General features: G+C 35.6%; 5 protein-coding genes across 9 annotated transcripts; 3 read left to right on the top strand and 2 right to left on the bottom strand.

Moving 5' to 3' along the window:
• The first annotated feature begins 453 nt into the window (after positions 1-453).
• Positions 454-3,908, top strand: LOC110740076 (IAA-amino acid hydrolase ILR1-like 5). Its single transcript, XM_021920571.1, has 5 exons — positions 454-837; positions 1,426-1,551; positions 1,813-2,127; positions 2,470-2,598; positions 3,135-3,908. The coding sequence occupies exons 1-5, from the start codon at positions 469-471 to the stop codon at positions 3,489-3,491; spliced, it is 1,296 nt and encodes a 431-aa protein (XP_021776263.1). The 5' UTR covers positions 454-468; the 3' UTR covers positions 3,492-3,908.
• Positions 3,909-4,341: 433 nt separating this feature from the next.
• Positions 4,342-10,304, bottom strand: LOC110740075 (pentatricopeptide repeat-containing protein At1g63330-like). Of its 2 annotated transcripts, none has more exons than XM_021920569.1 (3): positions 7,589-10,304; positions 5,500-5,806; positions 4,342-4,541 (listed from the first exon to the last, which is right to left on the bottom strand). In XM_021920569.1, the coding sequence occupies exon 1, from the start codon at positions 10,034-10,036 to the stop codon at positions 7,874-7,876; it is 2,163 nt and encodes a 720-aa protein (XP_021776261.1). In that variant the 5' UTR covers positions 10,037-10,304; the 3' UTR covers positions 4,342-4,541; positions 5,500-5,806; positions 7,589-7,873. The 2 variants fall into 2 exon arrangements, with proteins under 2 accessions (XP_021776261.1, XP_021776262.1); XM_021920570.1 differs by having other exon boundaries at positions 5,500-5,624.
• Positions 10,305-11,258: 954 nt separating this feature from the next.
• On the top strand, positions 11,259-19,866 carry LOC110740073 (protein EXECUTER 1, chloroplastic-like). 4 transcript variants are annotated; one of them, XM_021920565.1, is made up of 12 exons: positions 11,266-11,847; positions 13,129-13,245; positions 13,324-13,389; positions 13,653-13,759; positions 15,673-15,754; positions 16,170-16,901; positions 17,009-17,132; positions 17,282-17,451; positions 18,332-18,406; positions 18,497-18,589; positions 18,709-18,851; positions 19,418-19,866. In XM_021920565.1, the coding sequence occupies exons 1-11, from the start codon at positions 11,410-11,412 to the stop codon at positions 18,799-18,801; spliced, it is 2,097 nt and encodes a 698-aa protein (XP_021776257.1). In that variant the 5' UTR covers positions 11,266-11,409; the 3' UTR covers positions 18,802-18,851; positions 19,418-19,866. The 4 variants fall into 4 exon arrangements, with proteins under 4 accessions (XP_021776259.1, XP_021776257.1, XP_021776258.1 ...); XM_021920566.1 differs by lacking the exon at positions 19,418-19,866 and adding an exon at positions 19,295-19,411; XM_021920564.1 differs by having other exon boundaries at positions 11,267-11,847; positions 19,483-19,866.
• A 184-nt stretch (positions 19,867-20,050) lies between these two features.
• LOC110740074 (nicotinamidase 1-like) lies at positions 20,051-21,912 on the bottom strand. The gene is made up of 5 exons (XM_021920568.1): positions 21,635-21,912; positions 21,315-21,498; positions 20,954-21,087; positions 20,673-20,858; positions 20,051-20,471 (listed from the first exon to the last, which is right to left on the bottom strand). The coding sequence occupies exons 1-5, from the start codon at positions 21,776-21,778 to the stop codon at positions 20,388-20,390; spliced, it is 732 nt and encodes a 243-aa protein (XP_021776260.1). The 5' UTR covers positions 21,779-21,912; the 3' UTR covers positions 20,051-20,387.
• Positions 21,913-23,879: 1,967 nt separating this feature from the next.
• On the top strand, positions 23,880-26,717 carry LOC110740072 (protein usf-like). The gene is made up of 5 exons (XM_021920562.1): positions 23,880-24,097; positions 24,750-24,892; positions 24,985-25,114; positions 25,267-25,458; positions 26,311-26,717. Exons 1-5 carry the CDS (start codon positions 23,927-23,929, stop codon positions 26,515-26,517), a joined length of 843 nt encoding a protein of 280 aa, XP_021776254.1. The 5' UTR covers positions 23,880-23,926; the 3' UTR covers positions 26,518-26,717.
• The last annotated feature ends 483 nt before the right edge of the window (positions 26,718-27,200 follow it).

The raw sequence follows: 27,200 nt of genomic DNA, 5'->3' as shown, positions 1-27,200 counted from the left end.
TAGTTATAAAGAATCAACAACTTTCTTAATTACCGTATAAACCAAAGAGGCATGAGACGGAAGGAGTATTGTTGAACACAACCTTTTAAATTTAGTTTTTATCAAACTTACAAATTTACAGTGATTCGGGGAATCGTCCGAGTTAAGAACTAGTTAATAAAATATAATGACAATTAAGCTTCCACCTCGTAGAGTTGGTGACTGGGTTGGTTTAGGGGTGGCCATTCGGGTCAGCAGGTCGGATTCGGGTCAGATTTCGAGTTTTGCTTAGAATCTATCATAAAACTGAATATTGTTACAAAATATGAAATTTAGGTCAGATCGGGTAAAATTTGTTTGGATTTGGGTCGAATCGGGTTTCTCTCAATAACATTAGGTCGGGTTATCGGATCGGGTCGGGTCGATTGCCAGCCCTAGGTGGGTTAGCAGATCATTCCTATCAACTCAGCTTTTCTAATTGAGTAATTGATGACTACTGTGATACAACACAGTATTCTTTCGATTATTAATATGTTACCAATTTGGGTAATCTTTTTAATCTGGTTTTCAGCCATTAATCCCATTTCTAGCTCTGTTAGTAGCATCTATGCAAAGCAAGTATTACAAGATGCAAAAAGAGAGAAAGATTGGTTGGTATCAATTAGGAGAAGAATCCATGAAAACCCAGAACTCAGATTCCAAGAATTTAACACTAGTTCTCTAATTAGGTCTGAACTTGACAAACTTAGCATTTATTATGAATATCCATTTGCTCAAACTGGTGTTGTTGCGATCATCGGGTCGGGTTCTTCACCCGTTGTGGCTCTCCGGGCTGATATGGATGCCCTTCCTATGCAGGTAGTTTAATTTACTCTTTTAATTAAATGATCTCTTGAAATTGTTTTATGATGTTTGTTGCGCGGATGATTCATGTTAGCCGACCACGAATCATTTTGGAGCGTGGATGATTCAGGTTGTATGTTTGGTTTTCTTTTACAATATTTTCCCTCGTCTCTAAAAGTTGTTCATGTTATGATTTTTTTTCATGTGACAATCACTGTCCAAATAGAAAGAAATTTTAGAGACGAAGGAAGTAGGAGACTACTGTTGTTGCTTTAAATTTCCAAGAAGAAGAATTTTATATGAATTGTTTGGTTGTCATTTGATTGATCGAGTAGGAATGTTAGAAGCTGGAATTGAGTGAATTTTTGCAGTTATTAATCTTATTATGCTTATTTGTTAGGCCAAAATTTTGAATTTGGTGTATTTATAATGGGTTTGTCATTGTTCTGCTGCCAAAAATTCGAAATATGTTGCTTTGTATGACACAAGTACTTTGATTAAACTGTTCCATATAACTATTTATAACATGATTTAAGTTTATATTAATTTACAGTGCATATACTTCGTATATAATCTATTTATTTATCACTGTGCTTAAAATAGGAACTTGTAGATTGGGAGCATAAGAGTAAAATTGATGGAAGAATGCATGGCTGTGGACATGATGCTCACACTACAATGCTCCTTGGTGCTGCTAAATTGCTGAATCAAAGGAAGGATCGGCTTAAGGTTCGGTCTCTAGTAACTATGTTCTATGCTGTGAATTTGAAGTTTTGGTGCTCCTGTGGTTAGACAATTTCTGGTTGGTGGAACCGTGATTTGATTTTGTTTTGTTCTTTCGAATGTTTCCTTTTGAGGACCAAAAATAGGTAGACATTAGTATTTAGAATCTTATGTTCTATAGGCTTGTCCTTACAGTTTTGTTTTTTGTTTTCGGACAATGTCCTTTCAAGTTTGACTGCAGTAATTTTGCATTTTGTGATACTGAAGGGAACTGTGAGACTGCTTTTCCAACCTGCTGAAGAGGGAGGTGCGGGTGCATCTCACATGATACAGGATGGTGCCCTTGGTGAAGCCAAGGCAATTTTCGGAATGCATGTTGAATTTACGACACTCACAGGGAGCATATCTTCTGTCTCAGGACCTTCTTGTGCAGCAGTGTCCATGTTCAAAGTGAAAATTGAAGGACAAGGAGCACATGCTGCGGAACCTCATAAAAGCATTGATCCAATAGTGTCAACATCATTCATTATTTTGGCACTGCATCAAGTCATTTCAAGAGAAGCAAATCCCCTTGAAAGCCATGTATAATGATTCTTAAAACCTTCTTCACATTTACTTTCTGAATAGGATCGCATATATATTTATTTTTTTTAATTCTTCAAATATTGGCTGTCACTTGGAGTCATATAATTGTGTCAATCTGTCAGAATTGAGAAACGGATTTGTGCCCAAGAGTTGTACTCAATGACTTGTACTTAATAAAATTCTCCATGTTATAATTTAAAGTGTCCATATGAATTTTGGAGCATCATAGACATGACAATGCAATGATACTTGAGGTAAAATAAAGAGTCCGAGTAATAGCATAAGTGAGTTACTTGAAGATTTCTGCAAATGAAATGCTAACAACTACTTTTGCTGAAGGTACTATCTGTTACATATGTCAAAGGTGGTACAGCTTTGAACATCATTCCTCCGTCTGTGGAGTTTGGAGGGACACTTAGGAGTCTAACCACGGATGGCCTGCACTGGCTTCGACAGAGGTTAAAAGAGGTAACCTCAATTCTGAATAACTTTATCTATCTCAGCATTCCAGTTAGCCGAACTTACTCTAGCTGTTGGTAATCATTGCACAATCTGCTGTAACAATTTTGTCCGTCTTCATCCAGTAATCTGGTGATTTATAAATTTGAGTTTCCAACCTTCAATGAAATTCAATTTTTAAAGCATAAGACATTATTTGAATTTCATATGCATGTGTGTTTGAAACTCTTGACAATAAAAATTTCTTCTTGCATTGTAAGCAAAAGTGAATATACTGGCGCTATTTGCCTTTAGTCAAAGCCAATGCTAAAACAATATGGAGTATCTATTTGTGATTATATCATGTAATTATAAACAATTTAGAACATGATTTAAAGCAAATTCATGTAATTAGCCTCAAATTTTAGTTAGATCTTTAGCATAATTTCATACATATGAAGTATTTCATCTAAAAGGCTGGCTTTGGTTCTTTATTGCTTACATTTTATCTTATTAGTCGTTTTATGTTTGTTCGAGAATGATGTATCTAATAATAATCATTGAAGGTGGTCGAGCATGGAGCTGCTTTACATAGAGGTCGAGCATATGTTGACTTCATTGAAGACTACCACCCTCCCTATCCAGCTGTCAACAATGATGATACTTTGCATCATCACATTGAGGCTATCGGTGGAGTTATACTAGGTCCTAAGAATGTCCTGCCGGGGCAGAAAATAATGGCAAGTGAAGACTTTTCCTTCTACCAAGAAAAGATCCCCGGCATCTTGATTGGCATAGGTATAAGAAATGAGGAAATTGGTGCAGTACACTCCCCACATTCTCCTTACTTCTTCCTTGATGAGGATGTTCTTCCTATCGGAGCAGCATTACACACCATTTTTGCAGAGACGTATCTCAGTTAGATCCGAAGCTCTGATAAGATTTAGAGCATGGACAACTCAACCCACCAGATGAAATAGTTTGCCAATATACAAATTCTCGGATTCTCTGTATGTTAGCTAGACTAGCTGACAAGGCTGTATTATATCTATAACTGGAACTCTCTAGGTTGGCCTTTGTCCCTCATAACTTATCAATAAAAAGAAAAGGCAGATGTTTGGTCATTACTTATTCACGATATATAGAAGAGATCCAGCTACTGGTCACCTGAGAAAATGCATGCGAGACTTGACTTTTCTCAGTTGTTGTGCAGACTGAAAGATCTGAAGGAGTGAATATCTTCTTGTATATTGTTAGGTTCAAGAGTGCAAATTATTGTATACTAATGTCATGTTCTCTTCACCTTATTTTTGCTGAAGTGAATTTTTTTTTACCGAAGTAAAATTGTTTTAAGTGAATACTAAAAGAAAACAGGGCCTAACTCTACATAATTAAATCATGTACAATTTTTCTAAAAATGTCCAGAATTTTTTTGTCAAATTTCCTTTCCTTAATTTTGATTAAATAGAACAAGCTGCACACCACAACTATTTTAGTGGAGTTTTAAATTTATTATTATTTAAATAAACTCTGAGAGGGAATTTACAAACAACACCTTAGTATATTGTTCTATTTAAGCTTTTTTTAATCTCTTATTATGGCTATGAATATGGTGTAGAAAGAAAAAATATGACAATAAATTTCAAATAAAGTGATTATTCAAGGCTATAATTAAGTGACCTTCAAATAGGATGATCTTTCACTTCCTTTGTAGTGCAATTATACATACAACCTACAGATACAAAGTTCAACTAGAATTTAAAACCCAATTCATTGAAGAAAGATCGCTTATTTCCAAGCCACCATTGTATACACAATTCTCTAGCAAAATGATATTTATTACATAGGGATGACTGAGCAACTACCGCCTATCTCCTGAAAATTCTTGACCACCAAGCCATCACTGAAGTGGATACAACTTTTAAATAATGAACCAGATCAATAGAAGTTCAAATGGCAACATATATCCAGTTCTGCATATCAGACATAAAACATAATGATGAAACAAATTAGCAAGGTTCTAGACAGAGTAACTTGATTGGCTTGAAAAAATTAAAACAACAAAGTCAACAGGACATCAAGTTACCATTATAATTAAAATCAACTACAAGTTCCAAAAATTAAGCATAGCGAGAAAATCATTTAACAAACATCATTATCTCATTTTGACTCATATCTTACCTAATGTTGGTGCCTTTGCTATCAATCAGTCATATGACTCATATCAAAGTGCACAAGTTATAAGTGGCTCTTCAGCTAACAAAGTAACAAGTGGATATTTATCTAAACATCTACTCCATACTTACTCTTTTGCAGCTTAAAAAAGAATGATTAACCATGGAGCACCTAAATTGGCAGGTAAATACAGTGCAATTTAGTTAGGCATTCTTAATTCCATCTCTATTGACACGTTTGGATTGAGGGGAATATATTAAGAGGGTAACAAAAACAAAGTAAAGAGAATGATGATGAGTTTAGGTGGTTGTCTAAGGGATTATTGTAGGGAAGGGGAAGTGGGGAACTATCACCCTCATTATGATAAAAACACAATACCCAACTATGGTGGTGAAACAATGAGGGTAATGATTCCTTCATCCCATCCTCGTACAATCACTACCTCTTGCTTCTACAACCACCTTCATCTACCCCCATGTTCTTCATTTTTATTCCATTAGTACATTATCCTCAAACAAGCTAATATGAATTGTATTTTGTATGTCAAGGTCTTTAGAGTTGCAGGTAATTATTAGCTGTTCCACACGTCCACCATAACATATAACCATTATATTATGCTCACAATTGAATTTTTATAAACACACAACATACTAAGTTTCTTAAAGATTTATCCTAGCTACATCCTGACAAAGGTCATCATTAACTTAAATTTCTACAGCATATATAAGATAAAGGGTTTATGAATTATAATCATACCTGCATCTGAAGCCATTGGATCATAATTTCTCTAATCGGTACCAAGGCAGACGATATGGTCCACCAGAAAGAATAAGCTCTCCGTATGTCAAGTCCATGACAAGGGCAAGGACATCATATCTGAACTGTTAAACATGCAAAATAATCTTATTCAAAAACTGAGGGAGCAAGGGATCCCACTGAAAAGCAGCGACAGACAAATTTTGGCCACTAAGGAACTTGCCAATTACAAGAAAGGAATGACACTTATTTGTTGACCTTTTGTCTCTCCATAGCTTTGCTACTGCTTTATGAGTTATCTCACAAGCTACAAAAACGATGAAACAAAGAAGATCAGCCTGACAGGCACGAAAACAAGAGAGTTTGGCCATGTTAATGGCCATGACCTTTGGTAAGTTACATGTAATTTCTCAAGGAAAATCCCATGCCAATATCTATGGTAATGCTAGTTCCACCCCAAAGTATATCTTTATAGATTTCATTGACAATAAATATCAACTCTAAAGTGATCACTGGAAAATAGGAAGAAAAACACATTACGGATGGAGTTGCAATAACATGAACATTGGGCTAAAGTTTATTTACAAATAAGATATAATTATTTTAGGATACCACCATATATTAGCACCTACCAAATAAGCCATGAAGGTCAATAGGTAGTAGTTTAGATCTTCTTAAAAAAAATGTCATAACACATATACAGTGATAGTTTCTTGACTTTCTTTGAGCTACTAATCTATCACCATAAACACAAAAGGTTTTAGATTTAACAGTTCAAATAAGATTACAAAAAAAAAAAAAAAAGACTGAACTTGTTTTTAGCTGTGGACCGAATTTACAAGTTCCGCATTGAACTAATCTAAACTTATTAGCCTTATATCTAAAATGATTTGAGCTAACCTCAATTTTTTTTTTTCTAGCTAGGAAAAAAGAAAAAAAAGAAAAACTTCCAGATTGAACTCATATTGGACACACAAACCCTACATACTGCACCGAAACCCAAGACTGTGGTTGGGAAACTTCCAGATTGAACTCATATTGGACACACAAACCCTACATACTGCACCGAAACCCAAGACTGTGGTTGGGAATGTGTGGATGTCATCTGAAGCTATAAGATGGGAACACTAACTGAAAGAGCTGGTAATGAGCTTGATAAGGGATGGCACTAGTTATATAATCTAGGATTAGTTGACTACTGTGAGATCAAGAAGCAGTGAAGCACTCACGTATGCGTTTTCAGTCTAGAAGGATAAATCTCAACAACCAGGAGTCAGTGCACAATTTAATGTAATAACTAGTGTGTGCCCCGGGCGATGCCCCGGTTTGCTAGTTTGTGTATTTCTTTAATTTGATAATTATGTTCAACTATTTGTATATAATGTGTGGTTCGAGGGTTGTCACTTTTTTTTCACCTCATATGTATTTATATAATAGTCTTGTGAAAAATAAACGAATTATATTACCTCTAATTTACTTAATAAATGAAAAGAATATATAATATTATATGAAATTTGAAACATTAATAAAAGTTAGTTGAGATGGTAAATGTATTACCTATATGTATTGGAGGTTCTGGGTTCAAATCTAGTTTAAAGCATATTTTATTTTGTTAAATGAGAAATGGCAAGCTTACGTGGCGCATATACTTTGGATAGTGACGTGGCATTGTGACATGGTGTATATATTGTGAAGAGTGCCACGTGTCACCGTTCCTTTGAAAGGAACGCCTTTTAATATATAGTATAGATATGTGCTCTGAATAGGAAACTCAGGTGATGTCTGGGTCAAGTATAAGGGATTTGAGAGCTGAAAAACAGGCTTGAATTCAGGGGTACCTAGTTCCCATTTTTAGGTCTGCATCATCTTAATGCCTTTGTTGCTAGAATAGATCTACCACCTCTATCCATCATATGCAGAGTTACATTCATTACATGTCAAGTGTAACATAATTGCAAACATATTGTGCCTATATTAGTATAATTGCAGCTTATCTATAAACTCCACATAAATTATTGACGAGCAAACATTATAGACAAAATTAGTTTAAATGGCAAGATTAAATATACATAATGATACTTCTGGTTACCTGGATTACACTATGTTACTCTGAAGAGCGAGGAGCGTAAGTGGAGAAGACTGAGACTTCAGACCACCCAGCATAATACTATATAAATGCATCTCTCTTATACATTTATGCCACTACATACTCCAGGAGATCTTGGCCTGAAAATGATTCTCCTCTGCATCCTCTGCGAGTGTTTGCTTCAGAATTACATATGTTACTCTGGAGAGCGAGGAGGGTAAGCGGAGAAGGCTGACACTTCAGACCACTCTGCATAATACTATATAAAGTTGCAACTCTCTTATACAGTTACACCACTATATAATCCGGTAGATTTTTGGCCTGAAATTGTTTCTTATCTGCATCCTCTAAGAGTGCTTGCTTCAGAATAACATGTGACATGTCATCAGGTTCACAACCATTTATTACCATGTCCTTTAGTAACAAAAAAGCATCCTTAAGCATCCTTTTCTGAAGCATTGCCTTCAAAATCACATTGTAGATGTCAACTGAAGGCTTGCGTCCATCAGCAAGCATTCGGTTACAAAGCTCAAGAGCAGCGCATATATTCCCATCTTTGCATATGGCACTAACCAAGGATTTATAAGCGACTGCACCAGGTTCCAATCCCTGGGAGTACAAATCAGTGATTAACTCCTCAGCCATCGCATATTCTTTAGCACTCAAGGCTGTATGTATAAGAATATCATATGTACTCGTATTAGGAAATTCTCCTGAGTTTTTATACTGTTTAAGAACTTTACAAGCTGTCCCGAGCAAGTGGTTCTTGCATAAACCATCAATGACAGCATTGAAAGTTAGAACGTTTGGAGTAGGACCAGCACCCACCATCTTCTCCAACAATTTGAAGCACTCAAAGATTTTTCCAACTCTGCAGAAATATTTAATCAAACAAGTCATGCTTACAACATTAAGCTCTATTTTTTTATCTTCCATGCAATCCAAAAGCTTGTGAATGATAGAAGAATTCCCTAGTTTGCATGCTCCAGACAAAATTGTGTTAAAAGAAATTATGTCAGGCCCATCTGTAGCTAAGTTTAACCTGTCTAGGAACCTGAGTGCATCATCAAAATTGCCTTCAGAACATATTCCTTTCAGAATTGTGTTGTATGAAGTGGTGTCCGGTGTGAAACCTTTACTAGCCATGCTCTTTGTCACAGATAAAGCTTCTCTGTATCCACTCTCTAAGCACAAGGAGTGTAGATACATGTTATACACAGCAATATCCACATTGTACCCTCGTGAAATAACATCAAGCAAAAAATTACTAGCATTTCCTAGCTTTCCTTTCTTCAACATGCCAGCAGCCAGTGCAGTTAAAGTGTATGGATCGGGAGATAAGCCCCTCCGATCCATCAGAGACATCAGCTCACTAATTTCAACTGCCCTGTCCTGATGAGAGAGCTCACGAAGAATGATGTTAAATGTCACCAAATCCGGGTAGCATTCTTCTTTTTCCATATTTGCAAGAATGGTAAAAGCCTCCTGAATCCTCCCATCCTCACATAGATACTTAATTAAGACAGTGTATGTTATTGAATTTGGTTTACACCCAGCAATTTCCATTTCCCTTAACACCTGGAAAACTCCATTCCACATTTTTTCCTTACCCAGCCCGTATACCAATGCCGTGTATGAGCACACATTATGTACAAATCCTCTCTTATTTAAAGAAAACAACAACGACAATGCGATAGAACTCTGGTTACATTTACATAAACCCCACAAAATTGGATTATATACAAGCGGAGTGCAAAAATGACCTTTACATAGCAAACCACTCAAAACTCTATAAGCCTCATGTATCTTGCCCACTTTACAAAGCTTCAAAATCAACCTACTCAACGACAGTTGTGCTGGCAAGTAGTCCAGTGCCAGCATCAACTCTATAACATACCTCGAACCCAATAAATCCTCCCCTCTCAATAATCTTTTCAACAACCGCGATAGAGAAGTAAATGACGGTACATACCCACTCCTAAGCATCTCCCCAATGATAAACAACGCATCCAACAAACAATTCAACAATAACATTCCATTAAAGAGGCCAACATATGTTAATGCATTCGGGCACAACCCAGATTCCTTCATATGCATATAGATTCGACCTAATTCATCGAAAATCACATTCCGGGATTTAAAATAGTTATAAATCAAAGCATTATAATCATAAACCAACGGCCTCCCCTCGACATACCCCATGGAATTGAGACTCTCCAGTGCCTTTTGAACACAACCCATCTTAGCATAACCCCTCATTTCTCTATGTACAACATTATAATCACAATAATGACTAGAACTAGAACCATCACTAACATTATCATCACTAGTATCAGAACTTTGAAGAACACATGAAACTGAATGATTTACATAGTAATAATGGTGAAAAAGGCCGAACCTTTTGGGAAAATTGCGTAAATGGGATAATGTATGAGTTGCACAAAAACGCATAGCAGAGAAAATTAAATGTATGATAAAGATAAAATAACCATAAACCCAGAAATAAAAGTGAATTTAACATGTATATGAAGCTTGAAATTAACTATAAAATAGTTGGGAAATTGAAATTAAGTGAGGGTTAAGTTATCAAACCTTGAGAAAAGTTGTGATTTTGATGGGTTTGGTAGAGTTTTACCTTGGCTACTTTATGGACCATTAGAGGGGTTTTGTGCAGACAGAAGAAAGAATGAGAGTTCAAGTGTTAAACCCTACGGCTGGGATTTTGGGAAGAAAGAGTAGGAGAAACTAGACGACGCCGTATTGCTATTCAATAGAAATAGTTGCACAACATGTTGGCGAGAAACATTCTGTGAGTAGCCTCTAATTACGCGAATCATTAATTCATTACTTCTCGTTGGTAATAAATTGTGTTTAGATGTTCATGATATTTAAATATTGATTCACGAGTAATAAATAATGCAAAATATTTTTTAATAGAATGATACGGAATATGGAGTATTATCTAAGCACAATTTAATACCGAGCGTTATTAAAATCATTTATGATTCAAGCTATTAGAATGTTAGAAGTAGAGAATTACTCCATGTTAGAGATGTTGCTTTCAATAGTTAATAATTCAAGGATAGTCACCTCAAAGCATCATACATAAAAATGTAAATTATATTCACTTGTTTTTTACTTGTTTGAATATACACCGTAACTAAGCTTACATACATTGTAAATTGAATTTGGTAGTCCTTACTATGGAGTAACCACTATATTAACATTTTTTATATCGAGAAATCGGGTTGGTCATTAATTAAGGGATAAAGAATCCATGAGTACATATAGAGAGATCTTCGAAGGCAATAATCTCCAAGTTTGTTTTAAACCAAAAAGGACTAGTTTAGCAAAGGTAATTGGCTATAATATTGCCCTTTTTTTTTTTACTCAATGACAATGTACGGATTATTATTCTATCTGAATTTATCTTATTTGAACTTGTTAATTTTAATCCACCAATTTGAATAAATTTCTTATGAGATAAGCGGAAATATAGTGAACATAATTTAATTTTGTTATAGAAATTAAAATAAAACATTACGAAACTTTTGTATGAATTGGTTTTTTTATGGTGGTCGAGATGGAAAAAAAAAACCAAAAAATAGAATTAACAAATATCCTCCTCCTTATCCACAATATTAGTAACCACCATGGCACCACTTAAACATAAATGTTGAGCCTCTAATCAATCCATCAACATCATTAACACCAAAGAAAACTTCCCTTTGTCCATTCAATTTTTGCTCTATTCTTCCTTTTTCTCTCTCTCATCCACAAACCTAAATCCTAAAACCCTCTTTCATTTTCTCTCTCCTCCATTAATGGCGTCTCCGATTTCTCCTCCGACGCCCTTCACTTCGCCGGCAATTTTCTCCGATTCTAATCTTAACTTCCATAGTTGTACCACCTTCTCCTTCAATTCTCCATTTCTCAGAAAACCTAATTTAATCCCCTCAATTTCCATTTCTAAACCTCAGAATTCCTCTTTCTGTTGTTGTCGCAGTAGTTCATCCGATTCTCCTTCGCCGTCGCCCTCGCCTTCGTCGTTGTTGCAGCAATTTCTCGTTGCTGCTGCTCAGGCGGTTGAGGATTTCGTCAATTCGCGGTTTTCGCCGAAGAAGGATGAAGTGGTGGTAAGGGAGAAGAAATCGGAGGAAGGTGGTAATTTGGAGGTTGATGTTGATGGTTGGGATTGGGAACGCTGGTCATTGCATTTCAAGGAGGTTGAAGAACAAGAACGTTTGATTAATCTACTTAAGGTAATCAGTTTAATCAGTTTTGATTGGCCTTAATATATTCGTTATTGTATTAGAATCTAAGTGACAGGCTTCGATTTTAATTGTTATTACTAGGTTACAATTCTGTTGAATTTGAATTTGAGGTGTGTTTGGTTATTTTTCTATCAAATTGGAAATAGTATCTGAAATTATACTGATTAAAATCGAAAGAGAACTTAAATTTTTAGAATATAACTCATGATCATATATTCTACTATTCCATTGACAATATCCCTGGAAAAAATCAACCATGGTAGTGCCTCAAGTGTTTTTTTTTTTTTTTTTTTTTTTTTTTTTTTTGTAATTTGCTTTTAGAGATCATTCATTGGTTTTGTTAAGATAATTTCAACAATGTATTGCCCTGTTTCAGGCATTAAATACTACTTGGTAGGTTGTTCAATAAGTTATTGTTTGGGTTTTGAGTTTTGGTTGATCAAAGGACGAATTTTTGTTCCCGGATTGTGCTTATGCATGGAAGTAAAGATTGGATTTTTGTTCCCAGAATGTGCGTATGCATGGAAGTGAAATACAAATTTTTGTTCCTGGATTGTGCTTATGCATGGAAGTAAAGAACGGTTTTTTGTTTCTGGATTGTGGTTATGCACGGAACTAAGGACAAATTTTTGTTTCTGGATTGTGCTTATTCACGGAACTAAGAACAAATCTTTGTTCCTGAAATGTGCTTATGCATGGAAGTAAGAACGAATTTTGGTTCCCAGAATGTGCTTATGCTTGGGAAGTTTTTCAAGTCGGATTTATTGATTTCTTTTTGTCTGCTTTTTTGGTGCATTGCTGACTCTTCTTTTAGAGATCATGGGCCTAGATGTGTCATATACCTCATGTATAACATTATTCTCAGTACAATCATGGGAGGTGAAAGCTACTCTCACTAGTTAGAGGGTAAAGATGCAACTTTTAAACCCTATCTTTGACAAAACTCATATTTAGTGTTTGTTGAGGCATAGGAAGGGGAAGGGAAACGGGAAAGGGAAAGGGAAAGGGAGGCTGGAAGGGTGGTTCTTACTTTTTTTATTTTTTTTATTAATCTGCCCTGTGTGTGTGTGTGTGTTCGTGCGCGTGTGTGTGGGTATATGTATATAATTTTGTTTTTTGGGTTATATCTCTGTTTATATGGAAATTTCTAATCTGATGCCAAATTACCAATGGTGGATAAATTTATGTGGTAGAAAAGGATTGAAATAAAAGGTATTTTTGGTCTGACCTTTTTGTTTTTCTAAGCTATTCCTGTTTTTGTCTTGATAGTCTCAACTTAGACATGCCATTGAGAAAGAGGATTATGAGGTTGCTGCAAGACTCAAGGTAGCCATTGCAGCTGCTGGGACAAAAGATGCTGTTGGAAGCGTGATGTGTTATTTAAAGGTTTCATCCTCGTCCTACAGTTTGCATTTGGAATATATTACGCTTAGTTACATTGCTTGAATAACTGTTTGATTGCAGAATGCCATTGAGGAGGAGCGCTACCAAGATGCTGTATTTGTACGAGATAATGCTGGTGCTGGACTAGTAAGTAAAAGGAAATGAATTAATCTGTTACTGCATCACTATAGAACTTTTGGTTTCTTTGGAATAGGTGATCTATTGTGCGCATGTGTGTCCATATGGGCTCTTGCACCTTACTTTAACATGAGCTTGAAAATTATATCAAGTTACCCTACCTCTCACTTGTGTGTTTTCCCAGTAGCATTAAATTCCTTCAAACATTTCTGTTACCAAGGATAATACGTTTGATGAATCTTAAATGTAGTTTAATTTTTTGTTCATTTCAGGTTGGCTGGTGGGCTGGTGTTTCCGATGATAGAAATGATCCCCATGGCTGTATAATCCGTATAAGTGCAGAGCATGGTAGATATGTGGCAAGAAGCTATAGTCCTAGGTAATCTCATTTCTTAATGTGGAAAACAATGTATTAAGAGATCTTGTGAGTATTATTTTAAATTGAGAAGAACAAAAAAAAAAAAAAAAGCATGTACATTTTACAACCCCCCTTTTTTTTGTGCATATTTATTAAATTGAATGGTCATATTTTGTTTTCTGGGCTGAAATTATATCCATGGAAAAAGAAAAAAAATTTACTGCAAAATAAAAAGATGTACACAATATTTGAGTTATAAAAGTTGCAGCTAAATGAAATGTGCACATTCAACTCATAACATATGCAAATGAAATCCTTTTTCATTCTTCTCATTTTAACACCCTTCTCTTACTTCTTTATGATTGACAAATTGCTTATGTGCAAAGTTGTGAAGTTTCTTAGTCTTAATCATTTAAGGTATATTTGTGGATTCTATAATTAGAGGTGGTAGCCTGGTAGGATGTTGAAGAAGTGGTTACCCCCACAATATTAAAAAGAATCATAGCAGAGAAGGAAGAAAAATTGGCTGGAGAGGCAAGTTGATCCATGTGCAGTATGAACAAGATCCATAGAATTTTCATGTATGGTGGAGAGTTTGTGGATTGAGCATCAAAAGTCACGCTATACTATGAAGTGGATGCTAGCTTTTTGAGGATGGTGTTGGACTTTTCTAATGATTAAATATAGTATGGTATATATGTAAGTTGATTTGCAATGTGAAAATCCTTCTGAACAGATTTAACCACTGTTGTATGATTCAGAAGTAGTACTACTTTTCTGGCTTTATCATTGGAGTCTATCAAATTGAGAAGAAGTAGGTTTAACCATGGTTTGAAATTCTTGTGTATTCTTGTTGATTAGTTCCCTTCAGACAAATTGTTCTAGCTTTAACTAGATTGTGTTTCCCTCAGAATCCTTTGATCTAGTCTCACAATGTTAGAGTGTTATCTCATCTCAATCATTTCCCTGCTTGACTGTTGGTTTCCCTTAGGTGGGCTCATGCCTTCCGATCCTGTTTATATCTAGGTTATTCAATTTACGCTGTGGGATTTTGGAAGATTAGCTTTATTTACCATCTGTTGGTAGTGTCTGAAGCAACTTACAAGAGAAAAGGGACTAGGAAGTAGTCTTCAATTAGGCATCTATTTGGGCAACATTGGCTGCCCATGTGAAGCAGAGGAAGGGTATGTGAGTTTTATGCTAGTAGTAGGGAACAGGTGGAAAGTGCTTTGCTATTATTGATATTTTCAGCTGAATAATCAACAAAATGATGAATTACTTTTTGGGCTGGGGCTTTTAATTTTCTTCAGCGAAATGCATCAAAAGGCTGTGCACTAAGATGATACTGTGAAAGGGATCTATCTACGCTTAAGCAAGCTGCACTTAACAAAAACTAAAAAATGTTGAAAAAAAGGTGTGCGCATCAGTTGCGTCTCCTTTAAATCACCTCACCTAGACAAATAAAATGCTTGAACATATCGTCTCACAAGCCTTTTATTACTCTGTTCCAGGTTTTTATTGGAAAAGGGGGGGGGGGGGGGGAGGGGTTGAGTCGGCTAGAGGATATTGAGGATGGATGACTATGAGGTGGGAGACAAGGGTTTGGGAAAGCTTTAGGCTCCAATTATTCTTGTTGTTACCTGCCCAATCTGTTTTAATTTTTAAACCATATTTCTAAAATACACAGTGATGACTATATCTCTTTAAGCTTTATAGATGTGTTTAGGATTAAACATGAGGAGCTCATAGCCTCATGAACCATTTCATATCCACTTTGTGACAAGTGCTCAAGTGGAGAACATGGTATATTTTGCTTTTTTTTTTTTTTTTTTTTTTTTTTTTTTCTTCTGTATATTAGGATTATTTATTGATTAGCACAGTATGGGAACAGCTTTAGCCACTATTTCTGTAGGGCTAATCACTATTTATTTCAGGCAGCTAGCTACTTCAACTGCTGGTGCTCCCTTGTTTGAGATCTATGTAACACTGAACAAGGAAGGCGATTACAGACAACAGGTGAATTATTTTCTTTTGATTTTTTTTTTTTTGTCTTGTTTATCCTTTTTAATTTGAAGAACATTTTAAGCAAGCAAGATATTGTTTCCCGGGCCATGGTGTGATGGGAATTATCCTTAGTTGCATTTGCATTTCAGCATTTGTAAACGAAAGGTTATAAGAAGAATTACGAAAGGGATAGATACCTTGCCTTGAGGTAGAGGCAACCTTTTACCAAGTTTAAATAAAATTCGCGTTTGATAGAGTTTATATATCTTTGAGAGTTGATGCATGAGTTTTTTAAGACCTTTGGGTAAAAACCTCAATCATATACTTACTTTGTTGTGAAACATATTCTTTTCAAGTCTTGCTTTTGATTTTGGGCAGGCATATGCTCTTAAATATGAACCTCATTTGTAAATCTTTATCTGTTTAGGCTGTATACTTGAAGAGAGAAGCAGTTCCTGAAACTTTTCCATCAGTGTTCCCAAAGTCTCCTGCTGCCCCAAGCAGTATGAAAATGAGTCCTGGAGGGGGGAAAACTGATATTTTTACTCCTGTGCTTGAAGATAATGATGATGATGAAGATAAAGATGATCCAGAGTTAGCTGATGGACTATCAGGATTCCAAAATATATTACAAGATATGATCCCTGGTGTACGAGTCAAAGTCTTGAAAGTAACTGCACCAGGAAAAGTAGATCGAGATTTGATATCTAAGGTGGTTGAGCAGATAATAGAGGAAGAAGATGAAGATCAGGATATTGAGGCTGAGTTGAGCAGTATAGACACAGAAGATACAGATGACGATATTCCTGGAGAAAGTGATGAAGAAAAGGATGATGGTGAAGCTGATCCTACTAGCAGTGACCTAGATAAGGAAGAGCAAAGTGAAATTGCTGTCAACGTAGTAGTTAGTGGTCTTGTGGAGAACCTATCCGGCACGACATCTTCTAAAGATCTGGTTCGTGTTCCAGCAAAACTCAAGTCAAAGGGACACAAATCTTTCTCTTTCTGTATACAGGATGATAAAAGTCAGCCAGAATCTGTTACAAAAGGTCAGACTTCGTCTAAAAGAAAGGCTAATACTAAAGGTCGGCGTAGTATCGACCATGTAATGTCTGACCTTGTCAATTCTATAAGCCGAGGAGAAAAAATACCTGTAAAGGTAAACTTTCATTTCCTTTTTGAGTTTATTTCTGGTGTCTATTTTTATGATTTTAGTTTCAAGTAGTACTTACGACTATGGCCATTGCCTATGCTGAAATATTGCAGGTACTTAAGGATGTGGGAGATTTGATTAGTCTCACTCTGAACCAAGTTCAGAATCGCCAGCCTTTGTCTGGATCAACAACATTCAATCGCATTGATTTGCCATCATATCCAGATCCCCTAAATGGTGATTAATTTCAGGACAAGTTCTTTCTTATTAAATAATGATGTTAGTCACAAATAATGTGTCACTATTGGGCACTTGAGAAAGTCTTTTCCTTTCTGAATTCAAGCCTGACTTACTGTGGAGATATTCAGTATATTTTCTTTGATTAGGACTTTATATTGGATCCCATGGACCATACACCTCAGAAGTCATCCAGTTAAAACGCAAATTTGGCCAATGGAAAGAGGATGGTGGGAGCAAGGGGCCTTCAAATCTCCAATTCTATGAATACGTTGAGGCTGTAAAGATTACAGGAGATCCTTATGTGCCTGCTGGTCAGGTAAATTTTTATTTTGGGTCATGATTAGATATGCCCATACTCCACCCTCGGATGAAGCCTTGTTTAGATCACTGTATAGTTATGGGGTATGGTAAATTATGACTTAATCAAAAGGAGAGGTAGCATCTTGTAGTTTAGGCTTATGTACAAATCTATTATTCTTACTGGTATAGCACTCATGCGATGCATGGTTTTCAAATTTATATATTAAGGGCTAATAGCGATTGAGTTTGGCTGAGCATCTTTACCCGGCCAATGAAAAATAAAGAAAAGAATCTGATCAATTTGCATGAAGTAGTGGGAGTTAATCTACTTTTTTTTTACAGTAAATATGTTAAGTACCAAGTCTAGGAATATTTATCTAATACACATTATAATCTTGCTAAATGAATCACTCAATTTTCAATATGATAAATAGTTAGATATTAATTTCAGTTGTTAAACTCTTGTAGAATTATTATGTCAAATTGATATGATGATAATAGAAATTTCTCAGATGTCCTTACCCCTGCTCAAGAATGCCAATAAAATGATTAACTCTTAGCTGGGTGTATTATGGTCCTTTATCTGTGCCGACCACCATCACCACCTCTAGCATCCACCACTTCCTTATTTTAACCCCTAGGTCATCCCCATTACCCCCAGCATCCACCATTTCCTCTCATTCTAAGCAGCCCAGAAATATAGATGTAGCAAAGAACAAGAAAAAAGGTTTTACCTGTGATTGCATTTTTTTTCGGGGGATGTTGGGGGTGCTAATGTACTAAATATCAAGAGTTAAGACACAGTCTAAAACTCAAGTCTTTGCAGAGTCTCCTTAAATTTCAAGTGTATCTGTTCTTCTTAGATTTATCTTTGATGCTCCAAGTCAATATTACAGGTTGCATTTCGTGCAAAGATTGGCAAAAGTTATCAGCTTCCTCACAAAGGGATAATTCCAGAAGAATTTGGAGTGGTGCGTATTAAAAACTTGGTGGTCATTAACCAATTAATTTAGTGTCCTCTTACCAACTTTTTGCAAAATATTCCTTTTTGGATGAGCCAGGTTGCTCGGTATAAAGGACAAGGAAGGCTAGCTGAGCCAGGATTCAGAAATCCAAGATGGGTTGATGGTGAACTTGTTATTCTTGATGGAAAGGTTCTTTTACCATTCTCACTTTCTTGCTTTTTAAAATTACAATTCTTGGCTTCGGGATAGGAAAATCCTGTGGCCACTTATTGAAAATGCCTTATAACATAATTACTGGAATTTTGCAGTATATTAAGGGAGGGCCTGTAGTAGGATTTGTCTATTGGGCTCCAGAGTATCAATTCCTAGTGTTTTTCAACCGCTTAAGGATCGAAGAATAGGTGTTTTTTGTATATGAAAGTTGGATCTGTCTTTTTCCTGAGATCAAAAGGTTAGGAACCTTGTACTGCTTGTTTCTCCAGTCCTGTTAATTATTCTTCTCTGTTTACATTTATATTTAATTATTCTTCTACACCATACTGCTACAGGCCTACAGCCTACAGTTCTGCTTGCTAGAGTATCATTAAGGGTAATATGGAGAATTTCAAAAAAATTTGGGATGAAAAAAAAAAAAATGTGGCCTGCAATGTTTTTGATTAATGAATTCCAATAGGTTCTCACTTGGGGGAATACCGAACAAAGTTGCTAATACTGCTCATTTTAAATTTTTCTGCTGATCTAAGTAGTGGAATAATTATGACCATTTATCATTTTAAAAAATTGCTAATTTTGCTTCTTAATTCTTTATCTTATTGAGAATGGGATAACCTAACATTGTGTCTAATGATTTCTATTATTCCTATCTGTGATTGGCACCTATGTCTATCCGCAAAGTTTGATACAAAAACAAGGGAGGACACTCTTTAAAGGCTGAAAGTATACTACACAATTGCTGATATACTTTTTTGTTAAGTGCCTATTGAATTACACCAACTTTGGTTACCTGTTCAAATGCAGGTGAGATTATAGCAGTTTCATCTGCAAGCTATGGTGTTGTCATTCAATCCTATTGTTTTCTGCAGCTTTAGGTAATTATTTGTAAGAAGCCTTTCATTCTGGATTGCGGAGCGCAAAGGATTGTATTTGTAGCAGGCTACATTTCCTATGCTGACATCATTGACAGACTGTAAGCAATTTTGGCTGATGAGTGTATCTTCAAGGGCTTCAAATTATACTGACTTATCAGCACCTCGGTTTTTTATGGGTAAACTTGCCCTGCAAATACATGTAAATATACCTGTTTCAGCTCACAAACTTGTGCTATGGTTCTGTATATGCTAATAAGTGTAGCATGATTTCTGCTTCTAGGCTTTGAGAGCTTTGTATGCTTGTAAATCTTAGACCAGCATTTTTCAGTGACAATAGTTTGAGACTTAATACAATAATCTTGTTGGTTAATTGTTATAGCTTCACTATCTCCTGTGGCTGTTAGGACTTGTCATAGTCAGTCTGCTTTCTTATGTGAATAAGCTCTGTAAATTGGAAGCTTATGAGATGATCTTAATGAAAACAGCTGATCTTAATTCATAGGTGAGACTCACAACAAGTCTACCTTTGAACTATAATTTGTCTGGGGAATTAAACTATTGCTGAAGGACAACTGGGACAAGATTTGTATTTTAGCAGACTGGATTGTAAAATCTGATACTAATACAGTAATACTTGGTATTTGAGTAAATAGTCTGGGTGCTTAGTTTCACTTATACATGAAGTGATAGTGTGATATAGAAACAAAATACATGGTTTTTGGAATTCAAATTTGGGAATAAGCCCGACGCTTTCATGGTCCTCTTGCCACCGCGCTGCTCACAATCTTTGCCCTAAATAGTCTGGGTGCTTAGTTTCACTTATACATGAAGTGATAGTGTGATATAGAAACAAAATACATGGTTTTTGGAATTCAAATTTGGGAATAAGCCCGACGCTTTCATGGTCCTCTTGCTACCACGCTGCTTACAATCTTTGCCCCCCTCTCTTTAGCCATGTAAAGCCCCATATGGTGCATAATCTCCTGCAACCAAATCAGTGATGTTTAGGTTCTGCCGTTAATATAGAAGATTCAACAATGATTTGGAGTGTAAGCTGAAAAATGCATTACTCGTACAATTGGTGCTCATGTGACTCAAAGAACTACTCTGTCCAAATAAGGGACTTTTATCTAGCAATGAAGTTATTAAGACTCTTATTTGGAGATTGAGTAATAGTATTTTACCTGTGGATGAGCAAAACCATGTTTACTAATTTGAGCAACTTCGACGGGAAAATCAAATGTGGCGCAGCCATTTGAGTAAACCACCACATCGTTTAAAGGAGAGAGAAAACCTCTAGTTTTTGCTGATAATGTTGAGCATACGAAATCCAGCACGCAAATATCTGTGCATACTCCGACTACCAATAGCTTCAAGAACCAAAAACAGAAGAATGAACTACCGTTAAATGTAGGTCTGATGTCGTTTGTATGCCCGTTAACATTAAGATAATGTTAGAGCTTACCGATTCGATCTTGTTGGATTTCACCCAGTCCACAAAGACATTAGAGCCATCATTTTGGATGGAGCCTATGAATCCATCATAACAGTCTTTACGCCTAATTGTCACGTTTGATTCTTCCTCTAGCCATCTCAAAGCTGCAGCAGCAGGAGCAAATATACAACTAAATAGTGATATATAGTCTCACAGGAACATATATCATATATGATACTTTTGTCCTTTTGGGACCGGAGGGAGTATTATACTTGCGTTTACAGGAACATGAATGTATGATACAATTGGGACGAAAGGAGTATTATACTTTTCTATGTTTGCAGAAACATGTATAATCAGCTATTAAAGCTGAAAAATAAAAATTATTTACCTGAAACAAGATTTGATTCTTCTGATCCAGCCAAGCAGTGGGGAGGATAGGGATGCTCAGGTACATCAGGATTATGAGAATCAAGGAAGGCCATTATTGGCCACTTTTTCTCACAGAAAAGCCTTGCTAACCTCTCTGCTTCATTGATCATGTCTGACATTTGCTGATTATGTTCAGCAGGAGCCTGAAAATACCCAATATATATATATATATATATATATATATATATGCATATTACTTCGTATATTATATGATCAAATATTGATTCAATTTTAGGATATGATCATATCAGGAAATATAAGAGTACTAATTAAAGTTACCAAAGGGCCAGCTCCAATAGTGCAGAAACCATTGATGATGTCTACAAGAACCAGACCATAGCGAACGTTTTCGCTAAGCTCTAGACTTTCCTGCTCAAGAGGCAGCTGATTCTTCAGAAGATCAGTAATTGGGGATGAAACCATCTCTGCTTTCTTTCTTATCTTATTTTGCCAACTTACTAAATGTATGATTTTGAGGTTAGTAAGGTATGCAATTGTTATAGTAGATGAGAAGTGAGATATGTAGTGCAAGTCTTTCTATTGGTCTGATCACAACAATAATTGATGAGTAATTGGCTTTATGTGCATTTTGGTCAAAAGTTATTATCTGTGGAAAAGAGTTATCCTTGACTAATCTGACAAGGGATGGGGAAATTATTTTTTGGGGTCTATAGTAAGCTCGAAGTCATCAATGGCGGTTGGATATTAGATCCTAAATACTACCCTTGAATATTCTTAATTAAGCTAAACGACACTGTTCTCATTTAGTTGCTTTGATAATGAAGTACAAAAAGTATTGAATGTGTTAGTATTGATACACATTGGCAAGTGCAAGTCTAAAAAATTCATCGTTGAGGTTGGCTATATCACTAACTATGAGTGGTTAGCTTGCCCATCAACGTTATAAAGAAGTGTGTCATTTTAGTAAATAAAACTATGAAAGGGTAAAAGGGAGGGGGATCACTTGCTTTTCCAAGACAAAGTAAAAGAACAAGACCCACGATTTCATGTTACAACTTGCAAACATTTGGTCATGCCGTTGTGGAGAATTATATATAAAACACTTTATAGAGAACTAAAAGAAAAAGGAAAAAAAAAAAAAGTTAAGCTTTGGTTGAGAGATTATGATTAATGGAATTTTGTAGTGAGATAGATTATGCTCCCTATTATTAAAAGGTTATTTTTTAAGATATCAAATGTAAAGCATTATATTATTACATTATGGTTTATTATGTGCCTAACTCCCTATATGTTTGGATCGCGTTAAATTCGGGTCATTGTCAATTGAGTTTGGGTCGAATATGGGTTGGATCAAATTCGGGTCATGGTCTATCGAGTCCGGGTCGGATATGGGTCGGGTCAACTCCAAATCGGTTCATGTTCGTTTCGGATAAATTCGAATCGGGTTCAAAACGGGTTTGACCGAGTTGATTTCGGGTCGCATGAATTGGATCGGGTTGGTTTTGGTTCGGATGATTTTGGTTCGGTCAAGTTCGGTTTGATGAAGATAAGGTTGATTCAGTATTTGGTTAATTCCGATTCAAATCCTTTCCGTGATTGTCTAGATTTTGGTTGAGTTGACCAAATTCAATATTCAAATAAGATCATTTTTAAATTAGAGTGTAATTATTGAATTTTTACCTTCTTATTAGGTCGATATCAAGTCATTCATGTGTCATTTATCATATTGTGTGGTTAATTATTACGAAATACGAAGAATTAGTTTTCTCATTTAATCAATTCTTGTGTAATATTTATGTTGGAGCCAAATTTAAATTGAATAATTATCGATGACCTATCATACCTACGTACATAATTGAGATGATTAGTAATGAACTAGTGATAGACTGATAGATTGATAGATGATAGTCACATATGGTGATATATAATAAGGAATGTCCTCTTTTTAAGGTACTACTCTTCAATTGTTTAATCTCATGAGGCTACAAGTACTATTAGTTTGCTTTATTACTAATTCAATTTATATAAGATATTTGTTAGAGTTTTAGACTTTCTAACTTATTAATAATTAATAAATTTGTAAATATATGGTAGTATAAGAGCTTGAAAAAAAAAAAGGTCAATAATAGGTTAGGTTTAAAATTATGGCCGGGTTAAAATCGGATCGGGTTAAAATTGGATCGGTTTAAAATCAGGTCGAGTTAATATCAGTTCGGGTTAAAACATATCGGATTAAATCGGTTATTTATCGGGTCATTTTCGGATCGGGTTGAGTTCAAGTAGGGTCAAATCGGTTCGATTTGAGTTCATGTCGGGTAATATCGTGTTCGGGTTAAGTTCAAATCGGGTCAAATTGGTGCCGGGTTTAGTTCAAATCGGGTTAAATTCGGATTCAGATTAAGTTCAGGTCGTTATAGATCGGATTTGAGTCTGAATTTTTCGGATCAAATCAGATCAGTTACAGTTTAAAACGGATGATTTTTTTCGAATTGGTTCGATTTTGATACATCTAGGTACAAGGACACAAGGTGAAGGTAGAAAAGTAAACTAGACCAACAATTCACCTAAGATTGAACCCAACAAAATAAACCTTAAATAAACCCTTTGAAAATGATAGGGTCTTTAGCTTGTAGAGCTTCCAGAACCTTATTTGATTCATCATCTTCCTTCATCAGATATTCTCCTGTTAAATACCCTTCTTCTTCCTTCTCTAATCGCCTTCAAATTCGATCAATGGCTGACTCTGCCTTCAACAAAATCCAGATTAAACGAGAGGACACTGTATGTTTTTCATCATCTTATAATCTTTGATTTTTATACTTTCTTTTCTCCTTAATTCTTATAGTTTGACCCGGTTTTTAGATGGGTATTATTTCTTGTCTTTGTTTCTTGTATATTCTGCATGTTTATTTGATTTTTGGTGAAATTTTGGGTATAATTTAGCATATTTTAGCTGAGAAATGAAATGGGATTCTATCAAATTAAGCTCTTGGCTTTTTCAAAGGGCAATTTTTTGGGGTTTTTGATGAGTAATTTTTTTTATTTATTACTGTTTTCTGGGTTTTTCCATTTCTCTAATTGGTTTGTGTGGTTTGAGGAATTTTGGATACCATTATATGAATAATAACCTATGTTACTGGGACTCAGATATAATAATGAAATTTTTTCATGATTTTTGGTCCAAAGTGAAGTGTCAAGTACAAGTATGTTTTATACATTATACACCCATATCGGAGTGTCAAGGATCCAACACGGGTACTTGGGCGTATATGAAGAGTCTAACTTTGGTAATGACTACTTAACAGGGAGACTAGGGAGGAGCTATCTTTTGGTTTGAGTTGTTGACTTTTAAAGTATAAGAGCGTTTCAAGGGTTCTGTTTTCACTAAAAATTTATGATTAATTTTTCGTGTATTGTTTGTATGAATTGCTAGAGCTTTGATGCATATGTTATTGGAAAAGACGATGCTCCTGGGATTGTTGTGCTTCAAGAATGGTGGGGAGTAGACTACGAAATTAAGAACCATGCTATAAAAATATCTCAGCTGGAGCCTGGTTATAAGGCACTTATTCCAGAGTAAGGAATTTGTGGTTTCTTTGATTTTATGAATGTTTGAGAGTATAATTTAGTGGTCATATTAACTTGTTCGTTGTGTTTGTTTATTGCAGCTTGTACCGTGGAAAGGTGGGTTTAGATGCTGCTGAAGCTCAGCATTTGATGGAAGGTCTGGACTGGGCAGGTGCTATTAAGGATATTGAAGCTTCTGTCAATTGGCTTAAGGCAAATGGTTCGCAGAAGGTATGCGCTTGTTGGTCTGGTATTTGATTTTGCTGTGGAAAAATTGTAAAAGTTCTTGCTTTCTTTAGTTAGGGATGTTATTGTTATACAAAACTGTTCACTCCATATACAAGTTATGGGCGCGTTTATTAATGAACCAACTCGTTTTGTAGGTTGGAGTAACTGGATATTGTATGGGAGGTGCTCTTTCGATTGCTAGTGCTGTCTTAGTGCCTGGAATTGATGCTGTTGTTGGCTTCTATGGAACTCCTTCACCACAGCTTGCTGATCCTGCCCAGGCCAAAACTCCTGTCCAAGCTCATTTTGGGGATTTGGATAACATTGCTGGGTTTTCAGATGTGGCAGTGAGTCTCTTCCTTAAAATTTCCCCTCCCCACCTTTCACAACCCTCCACCCTGAATTTAAACTTTCAATTCTAACTTTGATTAGTAACTTATTCCAGATAAAGCCCTACTACACCTAATTTATGTTTAGTTAAGAGTAGAACAGCATACATCTATATCCCCTCCTAAGCTCCTACAGTTGGTCACATATGGCTATCGGAGTACAGATCCTATTGACCAGAAAAGGAGAACTTACGAACTATTCTCTTGTCATATAGAGAAAATAAATGTGTGAGCACTGTAAATGGTACGAAGTATGTAGTATTTGATTACGAACCCAAGCATCATATATTCACACTACAAATTGTTATCTAAAAAATTCTTCATTTCTGTGGCCCAACTCTGCACAGTCAAGGCCCTTTGTCTTTGGATGTTGCATTACATCACATGCATCCAAAATAAATGAAAGATCAGTTAAGTTAAATAGGTTGAGAGTTTCATTCTTAATATCTGTACTCACAAAGATGGCATACGAATATGCGATTGAGCAGTGAGCTTTCCATGTAGATCAACTTGAGTATATTATATGTACATATTCCATGACAATTAAACTGGGAAATGCTTTAAATACCAAAACATAGTTCAGGATTATGCTCAATGTGATTTTATTGTCTATAATATAAAAACTGATTTTTTCCTTCTTTTTCATTATATTATACTCTTCATATTACAATTAATTGTAAAAGCAGCCATGTGTCAATATTTACTAAGGTTTGAATGCATTAGTGTGTTATGGTGAATTGGTGTTTTGGGTAATGCATCTCTTAAGACTTTCTGAATATATATTTTGATGGCATCTACTTGAAATCTCAGACTGCCAAAAGTTTGGAGGAAAAGCTGAAGTTATCCGGTGTGCCAAATGAGGTTCATATCTACCCAGGAAGTGGACATGCTTTCATGAACCTGTCTCCAGAAGGAACCGAGAGGAGGAAAGCCATGGGATTGAATGATCTAAATGAAGCTAATGTTCAGCTTGCATGGTCTCGCTTCCAGTCATGGATGTCTCGTTACTTGTCCTAAGCAAATATGTTGATCTTATTACTGCCTTTGAAACTTAGCTTTTGTGTTTACTCTTGAAAATAAGCTGCGTGTCTCAGTGTGTGACGCACTTTGTACATTATGAAATGAGCATAGTCTATGTTTATATGCTCAAATGCTCAATGAGCTTCCAATGGTTATAATTTATTATTTCTTATATTCAAATGAGCATTGAACACTCATTTTATTTTCTATGTTCATTTTTTGTTGCTCATTTGGACATTGGGTAAAAAAACATTCAATAAATAAATTGAAATGTTTCCGGGTAAAATAAAGTTTTAGTAACATAGGGAGTACGGGAGTAGTATGTAGTATGCACTTATTGATGCTCAAGCAAATTTTAGATGAATTGTTCGATACGCAGTATATGTTTATCCGTTTAATCAAATGTGTTGGAAACCTTGACATTATGTCACTAACTTGATTTTTTCATGTTCGGTTGGCGTTGTGTTGTGTTGTCCTGTTATGTCAGTTTTTGCCCGTTCTACGCCTCTAGTCCTCTACCATCTCAATGTATTTTCTTGTGCCTTGAGCAAAAACATCAAATCCTTTAATGTACTTTGTATATATTTTATGTTTACTAAAATAAACTAACTTTAACATTTTTGTGGGAAAAATACAAACTAACTTTTATGAAAGGAATCAATGAGATTGGCATCCGCTTA

Source organism: Chenopodium quinoa, unplaced genomic scaffold, assembly GCF_001683475.1.
Source record: "Chenopodium quinoa cultivar QQ74 unplaced genomic scaffold, ASM168347v1, whole genome shotgun sequence".
NCBI lineage: Eukaryota > Viridiplantae > Streptophyta > Magnoliopsida > Caryophyllales > Amaranthaceae > Chenopodium > Chenopodium quinoa.
This window is presented reverse-complemented; position numbering and strand designations above follow the sequence as displayed.

What these genes read in the sequence shown, in the direction of transcription:
- LOC110740073 (XM_021920565.1), top strand. Translation starts at nt 11,410, where the DNA reads ATGGCGTCTCCGATTTCTCCTCCGACGCCCTTCACTTCGCCGGCAATT. An exon ending in GTTTGATTAATCTACTTAAG is followed by an intron (nt 11,848 to 13,128) that starts GTAATCAGTTTA and finishes TTGTCTTGATAG; the next exon opens with TCTCAACTTAGACATGCCAT. An exon ending in ATAATGCTGGTGCTGGACTA is followed by an intron (nt 13,390 to 13,652) that starts GTAAGTAAAAGG and finishes TGTTCATTTCAG; the next exon opens with GTTGGCTGGTGGGCTGGTGT.
- LOC110740076 (XM_021920571.1), top strand. Translation starts at nt 469, where the DNA reads ATGACTACTGTGATACAACACAGTATTCTTTCGATTATTAATATGTTA. An exon ending in TGGATGCCCTTCCTATGCAG is followed by an intron (nt 838 to 1,425) that starts GTAGTTTAATTT and finishes TGCTTAAAATAG; the next exon opens with GAACTTGTAGATTGGGAGCA. An exon ending in TTCGACAGAGGTTAAAAGAG is followed by an intron (nt 2,599 to 3,134) that starts GTAACCTCAATT and finishes TAATCATTGAAG; the next exon opens with GTGGTCGAGCATGGAGCTGC.
- LOC110740074 (XM_021920568.1), bottom strand. Translation starts at nt 21,778, where the DNA reads ATGGTTTCATCCCCAATTACTGATCTTCTGAAGAATCAGCTGCCTCTT. An exon ending in AGAATCAAATCTTGTTTCAG is followed by an intron (nt 21,088 to 21,314) that starts GTAAATAATTTT and finishes CTGCTGCTGCAG; the next exon opens with CTTTGAGATGGCTAGAGGAA. An exon ending in AATCCAACAAGATCGAATCG is followed by an intron (nt 20,859 to 20,953) that starts GTAAGCTCTAAC and finishes TGGTTCTTGAAG; the next exon opens with CTATTGGTAGTCGGAGTATG.
- LOC110740072 (XM_021920562.1), top strand. Translation starts at nt 23,927, where the DNA reads ATGATAGGGTCTTTAGCTTGTAGAGCTTCCAGAACCTTATTTGATTCA. An exon ending in AGGCAAATGGTTCGCAGAAG is followed by an intron (nt 25,115 to 25,266) that starts GTATGCGCTTGT and finishes CTCGTTTTGTAG; the next exon opens with GTTGGAGTAACTGGATATTG. An exon ending in CTGGGTTTTCAGATGTGGCA is followed by an intron (nt 25,459 to 26,310) that starts GTGAGTCTCTTC and finishes TTGAAATCTCAG; the next exon opens with ACTGCCAAAAGTTTGGAGGA.
- LOC110740075 (XM_021920569.1), bottom strand. Translation starts at nt 10,036, where the DNA reads ATGCGTTTTTGTGCAACTCATACATTATCCCATTTACGCAATTTTCCC.